The sequence below is a fragment of the Propithecus coquereli genome, unplaced genomic scaffold, assembly GCF_000956105.1.
Source record: "Propithecus coquereli isolate 6110/MARCELLA unplaced genomic scaffold, Pcoq_1.0 Scaffold836, whole genome shotgun sequence".
NCBI classification, from domain to species: Eukaryota; Metazoa; Chordata; class Mammalia; order Primates; family Indriidae; genus Propithecus; species Propithecus coquereli.
In genome coordinates, this window is record NW_012154574.1 from 100,110 (window position 1) to 109,328 (window position 9,219).

Below are 9,219 nucleotides of genomic sequence, written 5' to 3' on the forward strand. Positions count from 1 at the left end.
AACACTAGACCCTACTGCTGCCCTGAACCAACTCCAGGATCAGTGTGAACATGCCTCACAGGGTTTGCAAAATCCCTTTCTGTAATGAGAACATGATGCGATTTTGCTGCAATCCAGTGTTACAGCTTCAAGGCCGCATCAACATTTGGGCCTCAGAATCCACACTGCCCGTGACACTGTTGTGCCTTAACTCTGACATGAACCTCACTCAGCTCAGGGGATTCAGGTCTCACAAATTTTCCAGTGCAACTGCTGATTCTCTGCGTTGGGCCCAGGGTGCAAGAGTGGGGCCAAGCAGAAATCCACTGAAGTTCATCCTTACATTTCCCTCTTGCCAGACAGGTCCACACAGGCCCAGGTTCAGTCTATGGGGCGGCCACATGCTTGGCACAGTAGCCAGCCCTAATCTCTGTGGAAGTCACAATGTCAGTGTGAGTGGTCAGGCTCCACTGTGCACTGCTGCAGGTGGCCCTCTGGTCACACTCGACATTCACTAGCGTCCCCTCCCACCTCCACTGTGGATTCTTCTCACTCACGCCCAGCACTTTGCAGTGAGGGTTGCTGTGTGTTCCCTGATGGAGCGACTCAGGCCTGAGCACTGCAGAGCCATTGTGCTTGGTCACATAGCCAACCTCAGGCATGTGGTTTTGCAATTGTCCTCCCCAGTGGCAAATGAAGTGGAGAAACCCACAGACACTGCCTAGTCCTGAGGGACTGCCCCTGCCTCCGTGGATACACACAAGCTCAGCCTCAAAGCAGAGTTAATGCATATCAGTGGGAGAGTGCCTTTCGCTGTTGACTGGTCCACAGTCATGAGGACAACAACTGAGGGGCATCAGACCAGGTCTCACATTCAGGGGAGCACACTGTGCCCCCAGTAGGCATGATCCTCCCTAGGAACCAGGACTTCTAACCAATGACTGCCTAACAGTGTGGCAGTAAGAAGAAAGATTTCAGAAGTTGTCACCACAGTGTGTTGATAGGAATTAATCTCACCTCTACCCCTGATTGTAGACCCAGGTGCCACAGCACTCTGTAGTGCCCAGCACATGCTGCATTCTTTGTGACCAAGGAATCCTTGCAAGGGACCTCGGTGTAGGCTAATCAGGACCCACATGTTAATTGTTGTTGTTGCTGTGACTGCTGTTGGGATCTTAGTAAATTCTTGGCATAAGCTTATTGGAAAAATAGGCCAAGAGACGTAAAAGCTTTCAGGACTTTCACAGGTCTTTGCCTTGAAATAATCTGAGGACGTGTTAGCTCACAGAATAGAAGCTGCTTCGATCAAAGTCAGGCATTGTCAGAGGATGTTTGCAGAGCAAATTCCTCTTTGCTGCCGGCCATTGCCCCGAGCTTTTTTGTAAGGCAGAAACTCAGTTTGGGTCTGTGGTCAAGAAGCTGATTAAAATACCTGCCCAGCAGATAACGTGCAGCTGGAACTATCCTAGAGGACATATTTGGGGAAATGTGGTTTATTATTGTGAGACTGAGCTGTGATAAACGCTTAGCTACATAGCCGTATTTCGTTTCTACACATGGATGTGGATCATGTCATGTAAGTGACTGACTTTGCTACATTTTTCATATGTGAAAGTAGAGCCAGAAACAGGAAGGGGCTAAGAGATGTGTCCAGCAGTTCATGTCTGGACAGAGTGAGCCGGGTGTCTGAGCTCGTGCACCTCACCACTGCACACGGCTGGCCCACGAACCTACTGCAGCCCGGAGCTGAACATGCATAATGAGGTCTGGAAAATCCCCTTCTCTAATGAGATCATGGCATTACTTTGCTTTATTCTTTTCTCCCCCAAATTTTGAGAGAAGTGGTTTCATTCAGGTGTGTATCTAGAGTCTCTGCATTTTCATGTGTTTTTCCATCTCTCTGTAACTCTTTCTATGTGAAATAATACACTGTGTAATATCTTTAATGAAGTATAACTGAACTACAATAATCCTCTTCTGAAGTGTACAATTTGAGAAATATTGGCATAACCACCAGCAAAATCAAGGTAAATGTTAAGTCAATAACCCTCAACATGTGCATGTCTCTGTGCATGTGTGAGAGAGAGAAGGGGGGCAGAAAAAGAGTTCCTACTTGGACAACCACAACTTATATGGTCCTTGAATAAGCAAAGGCATTGGTCCTTGATGGCCACATAAGACAGAGATTACAAATTAAGGCACCTAAATATAATTACGTATTTATAGAAATCTTGTTTTCTAATTATATATATTTCTATTAATAAATCTATCTCTCTGTTATTTATCTAGTAGAATACATTCAGTGGAGTTGATCCAATGGTGATATTTGATTGAAACAGGAAACCACTTCACCAGTCCCTCCCCCCTCTGTACCCAACTGCCCTGAGGTGGGAACATGGACGATGCTGTCATGGGTCCCTGTCCCCCAATGCTGGTCCTGCAGGCCCGTGAGGAGAAATTTGTGCCTGGGCTCACATGGAAGTCCCATTATGTGGTGACATGTCTCCTCACTTTGTCCGACACAGTCACACCTGGTGGTGTCTTTGGTGGTCACGGAGCTCACCTGCAGGTAGGACTGGTTCTTGGATGTTGATGAGGACCTGCTGACTCAGCTCTTGAGGGACAGGTTCTAATTTGTGACCCCTCATCCTATACGTTCCTGATCCACACCAGTCCCTTCCACGGGGATTGGCAGACCCAGCCCCGGCAGTAACCACGGGCTGTGATGGAGCATCCAGTGACAGAGCAGGTGGGGAGTCTGCAAGGACACCCTTAGTCCTGAGCCTGACTCCCACAGTGCACCTGACACAGCACACCTGGGGACAAGGAGGATCTGTCCTTGTCAATCATGTGTTGTCACAACCATCCCCCCGACCTGTGTCTCACATCTGAGATCCTAACCTTGGGGACAGCACCAGGAAAATTAGGCCCTACAATCTCATCTTTATCTACATCACAGCTTTGCCTTTCTCAGAGTCTGTGGCACCATCTGAATAGAGATCTGTTTTTTTGCAAAACCCCAAAGTGGATTTTGCACTAGAGCCTGACGAGGACCATGCCCGTGAATGAGCCATGTTTTTGTGAATGGAGAGGGACTGAGTTCAGGCTCCCCTAGTCCTTCTGAGCCCCATGGGGGATCTCCTCTTGGGAACTTAAGTGGGGTTTCACGTTTGGAGAAGACAGTGATTTTTCTGAGAGTGATGTTGGGAGCAGGTCTAAGATTAGTCCCACTCCATGAACAAAATGCTGCTACCTACAATCTCCTCCTGCCCTTCCTTGGCCCCAGGCCAACTCCCCATCCATGTAAGCTCAGGGACTTCTCCCTCAGCGGTGAGCACAATGCACCTCCTGCTCTCTTCTCCTGGACCTTCTCTGTGACGCGGGTCTCATCCTCCCCTGCGACCGGGTGACCTTGTTACACTGCTGTCACCTGAGTCCGAGGCATGCCCTGTGTTCCCTCATTCTGTGTATTGTGATCTGATTAGACATCGTGTGGTGGAAACACCAGATGTCCCCATTGTCCTCATTCTGTTGGACACCCAACACCATGCTTTCCTTATTTATTTTCTGAAATGGGATTCATATCACACGCGGGGTACCCATTTGTCTATGGATGGGAAGCAGAAATGGATCAGCCCAGCTCGCCTGTCCCAGGCAGGGTTGGAAACTCTGGGCCTGTTCAGCATCGAAATCCTCTGCAAGGCAAGCTAAGGCGACCCTCTGTGAGATTTGCACAGGTGATGATCATGATTTAGGGCAGATCCCTGCCCCTGATCCGCTCTTCTCACATCCTTAATGATTTCTCCTAGGGAAAATGTTAATAAACCACTGGCACAAAAATGCATGTCTTCAATACTACTTCTAAGAAATGTGGCTTAGACATGAAACTATTACCTGAGTATAAATTGCTTTACAGAAAATTACAATAATTCTTTTGTTCCATCCCAGAGAACATTAGTTCCTTGTCTGATAGTTGAGTTTGGGAGTCAGCATGAATGGAAAGGGGATACTCACATAGCGGGCAAAGCAACACTTATTCTCACTGTTTCATCAGGCACTGGGCCCCACCCCCCTTTTATGCTCAAAGGGAAGTATAGCAGGATGGACCAATGATATTGGGGGATATTGGGAAGTTATGGGAGAGGCAGAATCAGCTGAAGGAATGAGCTCATGAAGGAAATTGACTGGGAGTGATCACGGTGGGTGGTCCGGAGAGAGCTGAGAGGCAGGAAGGGATTGCTGCGGAGCTGAGGGATTTGACTTGCAGTCCAAGGCTACTCCCAGAAGGCTGATGCAGTGTGGCCTTCACAGAGAAGGGAGCCCGGGCACTGGAAAGAGATGAGTGTTAATAACTAAGTGATGGTTTGAAGCATTGTAAATAAGACCAGTAGATTATTGAAGGCTTATAAAAGATGACAAAATATCTGAAAAGGAAAAATAGTGATCAGTGGTTGGGAGACCATTGGAATGGGAGACTGGTATGAATGTTGCAAGAGAGCAGTAAGACGTAATAACGAAATATTGGGAAAACGATGGAGACAGCAACGCAAAAATAGTAGAAAACTTTGATATCCCACATATAATTTGGTTAGATCATCCAGACAAAATCAGTAAGAAAATGCTGGACATAAAAATACTCTAGACCCAAATGGACTGAACAGAAATACACACACAATGACTGTTACTTCCATATGTGCACATTTGCATCCCATAATATTTTGAAATAAAAGAAAAGAAATACAGACAGCATCCCGTCCAACTCCAGCAAAATACATATTATGTTCAGTGCACAAGAACACACTCTAGGATAGACCATTTGTGAGCCCACAAAACAAATCTTATAAATTTAAGAAGATTAAAATTATACCTCTCATATTGTCAACTACAATGGCATGAAAATGCAAGTGAATGAAGGAATATAATAAAAATGAAAATATGTGGAAATTAAACCACACTTTACAGAACAAAGACCATACCAAAGAACAAATCAGTAGGGATTAAAGAAAATATTGAGACAAACAAAAATGGAAACACACCAGATGCATTTAAACAGTTTAAGAGAAAAGTTTATGGCAATAAAATTCTACATTAAGAAAAAAAGAAATATTCTAAAAAAAACAACCCACTTTATTCCAAATGGAACAAGGAAAAACCCCATTAATCTCAGACTTACCATAGGGAAGGGAATAATGTGGATCACAGTAGAACATACAACCTACCAAGAATGAATCATAAAGACATAGAAAAAAGAACAGAACATTAAGTCATAAATATGCTCAATGAATAATCAACAACCTCTCAACCAAGGAAACCCCAGGACCAGATGATTTCCCTGGAGAATTCTACCTAACATTTTAAGGAGCATGAGCGATGATGATTCTGAAATTTGCCCAAAACATTGAAGACCAAAAACAGTACTATACTCATTTAGGAGGCCAGAATTACCCTGATTTGAGGCTATAATAGGACACAATAGGAAATGAAAATTATGAACCAATAACTTGATGCACTTGATGTGAAAGTATTAAAAAATATTAGCCAACTAAATGCAACAGTATATGATAATTATTATACCGTAATCAAAGGGAATTTATTCCTGGATGCAAGGAGGGTTCAACACATGCAAATCAGTTAATCTGATATACCTCTTTAACAAAGTCTAAGATAAAATGATATGATTATAGCAAAAGACCCATGGAAAGTACCTGAAAAAAATCTGCTTTCATTCATATAAAAACTCACAAAAATCGTTGTACAGAGAGAGTATCTCAACATATTAAATACCATACGTACATGTTTACAGATTGTATTATACCCAAAAATGAAAAACTGAAATATTTACCAATACAATCAGGAAATGGGTAAGGATGCCCACTCTCACCACTTCTATTCATCTTAGTACTGAAAGTCATAGCTACAAAAATTAAGACCAAAAAGAAAAATGAGATTAAATTAAAAGAAGAATAAAATTATCTGTTCGTAAATGTTATGATTATTTTGTTTGAAGAGATACTACCTTATGTTTATTTTCTTTATAATTTTACATATAGAAAACCCTAAAGACACCACCAAAAATTTTAGAAGTATAAAGTCAGTACACTCGCAGGATATATAATCAACAAACAAAATTGTGTTCTTCAAATAAACATATTATTCAAAAAGGAAGTTAATAAAGCAATCTCATTTTAAACAGCAACCCAAGTAATAACATCTCTAATGATAAATTTAACACAAAATCAAAATATTTTTATTGTGATCATAAAACAGTAAAAATGGATTTAATGATGAGAAACGTAAATGGAAATATATCCTATGTTCATGGATAGAAAGAATTAATATTGTCAAAATGTCCATAGTATGCAAAGTGATCTCCAAAGAAATCTCTATAAATGTCTCAATGACATTCTTTTTGTTTTTTTTTTTGAGAAAAAGTCTCACTGTGTTACCCGGGCTAGAGTGCCATGGTGTCAGCCTAGCTCACAGCAACCTCAAACTCCTGGGCTCACACAATCCTTCTGCCTCAGCCTCCCGAGTAGCTGGGACTACAGGCATGTGCCACCATGCCTGGCTAATTTTTTCTATATATTGTTAGTTGTTTCATCAATTTCTTTCTATTTTTAGTAGAGACAGAGTCTCGCTCTTTCTCAGGCTGGTTTCGAACTCCTGAGCTCAAACGATCTGCCCGCCTCGGTCTCCCAGCATGCTAGGATTACAGGCGTGAACCACCGCGCCCAGCCCTCAATGACATTCTTATCAAAAATAGAAGGAAAATGTAAAATGCCAAAAAGTTATGTGGAATGACAAAATATCCCAAAGAACCAAGCAAACTTGAGCAAAAAACAGAAGTGAAAACACCATATGCACTAATTTCATATTGTATTACACAGCCGTAGGAATCAAATGCATGCACTGGGGTAAAGGAGAAAATATCGAGGCCAGAGGGACATAAGGAAGATCCCAGAAATCAACTTATCCACAATACTCAGATAACATTCAATGATGGAGGAAGAATAATCTGCTGGCAAAGGGTAGTCTGTTCAAGGAATTATTTTGAAAGAATTGGATATCTAAATTCACTACAATAAAATTGTGCCCCTAACATACACCATACATAAAAATTAACTCAAAATGGATTAAAGACAAACACAGACCTATACTCATGAAACTTATGGAAGAAAACATAGGGGGAAATCTTGATGTTGGTCTTGACAACAATTTGTGGATATGGCACTAAAGGTGCAGGTAATAAAAGAGCAGGTAAGTAAATGGGGATCATCAAACTAAAATGCTTCTGTACAAGAAAGAAAATAAGTATAAAGTTAGAAGGCTACTACAGAATGGGAAAAAAATTGCAAACAATATATCTAATAAGGGGTTAATGTATTTTCTATATATATGTGAATCAAGAAACTCAGTAGCATAAAAATAATAGTGATAAATAAATAAACAACTTGACTAAAAATTGGGAAAATGCCTGGAAATATATTTCTTTCTTTTCTGTAATTTTTATTTATTTCAGCATATTATGGGAGTAGAAACATTTACGTTACATATATTGCCTTTGAACCGCCCGAGTCGGAGCTACAAGCATGTCCATCCCCAAGACGGTGCGCACTGCATCCATTAGGTGTGAATATACCCATCCCCCTCTCCCCTCCCACCTGCCCAACACCTGATGAATCTTCCTTCCATGTGGGCACATAAGTGTTGATCGATTAGTACCAATTTACCAGTGAGTATATGTGGTGCTTGTTTTTCAGTTTTTGTGATTCTTCACTTCAGAGAATGGGCTCCAGCTCAACGCAGGATAATACAAGAGATGCTAGTTCACCGCTGAGTTTAGTGGCTGAGTAGAACTCCATGGTATCCATATACCACATGTTGTTAATCCACTCATGTATCGATGGGCACTTGGGGGTTGTTTCCGCGTCTTTGCAGTTGTGAATTGTCATGCTGTAAACATTCAAGTGCACATGTCTTTATTATAGAATGTCTGTTGGTGCTGGGACACTGACCAGCACGGGGTCTTCCTTCTCTTGCTCAGGATGGGGACTCCCTCTGCCCCCGATGTCCATATTGTCCGGCAGGCATTTTATCCTGCTTGCTGGGTAGAAGGAACGTTCACTGTTGTGTGCTGTGCTGCATTGTGTTGACCAAGACAAAATCCTTCATTGATTCTTGGACTTATTCCCAAAGGTTGATAATTAATGTACATTCAGGGACAGGACAGAGTGACTGGAAGCCACTCTCTGCCTTTTGTGCAGGTGAGAATATTTTCTCTCATGACCACAAACATATCTAACTCAGAGACTGCAGAGGGAAACACAGAATCGTGAATTCAGAGACATTCCCCAGAGAAAACTGTTTTATGGAGAGGAAGCCACAACCCTGACAGAAAACCAGCACTTACCCTCCACCTGCACCTGCCCTGGGCTGACTCTGCTCCTTGTGCTCCACATGCCCCCTGGTGTCATCACGTGCCCCCGCAGGAGGTTTGTGTCTGGGCTCACACTGAGATCCCCTCACTGTGTCTCTCGCACAGTAGTACACGGCCGTGTCCTCGGCTTGCAGACTGTTCATTTGCAGAGACAGCGTGTTCTTGCTGTTGTCTCTGGAGATGGTGAACCTGCCCTTCACGGCGTCTGCGTAGTATGTGCTAGTACCATCACTACTAATTCTTGAGACCCACTCCAGCCCCTTCCCTGGAGCCTGGCGGACCCAGCTCATGTAGTAGTCACTGAAGGTGAATCCGGAGGCTGCACAGGAGAGTGTCAGGGACCCTCCAGGCTGGACCAAGCCTCCCCCAGACTCCACCAGCTGCACCTCACACTGGACACCTGCAAACACAGACACATCCTGGTCACAAACTGCCACACACATCCCTGTTTCTCTCACTCACATCCACTCACACACCCAATGTCTCTACTTCTCCATGAATTACCTTGTAACAGAACAACAAGGAAAATCCAGCTGAGCCCAGACTCCATGGTCAGTCTCTGTGTTGAGTCCTGATCACCGAATGGGGACCCCTGGGAATGCCGGGGCTGGGGCTCCTCTCCCAGAGCTGCAGGGTGAGGGCTGGGCTGGTTTTCATGAGCAGAGGGAGGGCCCTATTTGCATGTCCTCTGCTATATAGCAAGCTCTGGGTGGGGATTCCTGTGTGAGGGCACGGCACAGAGAAGCGATTAGAGTCCTGAGGGAGATTATGGGTCATGATATTTTTTTTTATTTTATTTTACA

At 43.4% G+C, this 9,219-nt stretch overlaps 1 protein-coding gene across 1 annotated transcript in view; it reads right to left on the minus strand.

Annotated features, from left to right (window-relative positions):
• LOC105825941 (Ig heavy chain Mem5-like) overlaps positions 1–9,219 on the minus strand; it is a 27,684-nt gene that overhangs the window by 8,667 nt on the left and 9,798 nt on the right. The window contains exon 2 of the mRNA XM_012663850.1: positions 8,490–8,816. Within this exon, the coding sequence (XP_012519304.1) occupies positions 8,490–8,816 (327 nt within the window). The remainder of the gene's footprint in view (positions 1–8,489; positions 8,817–9,219) is intronic.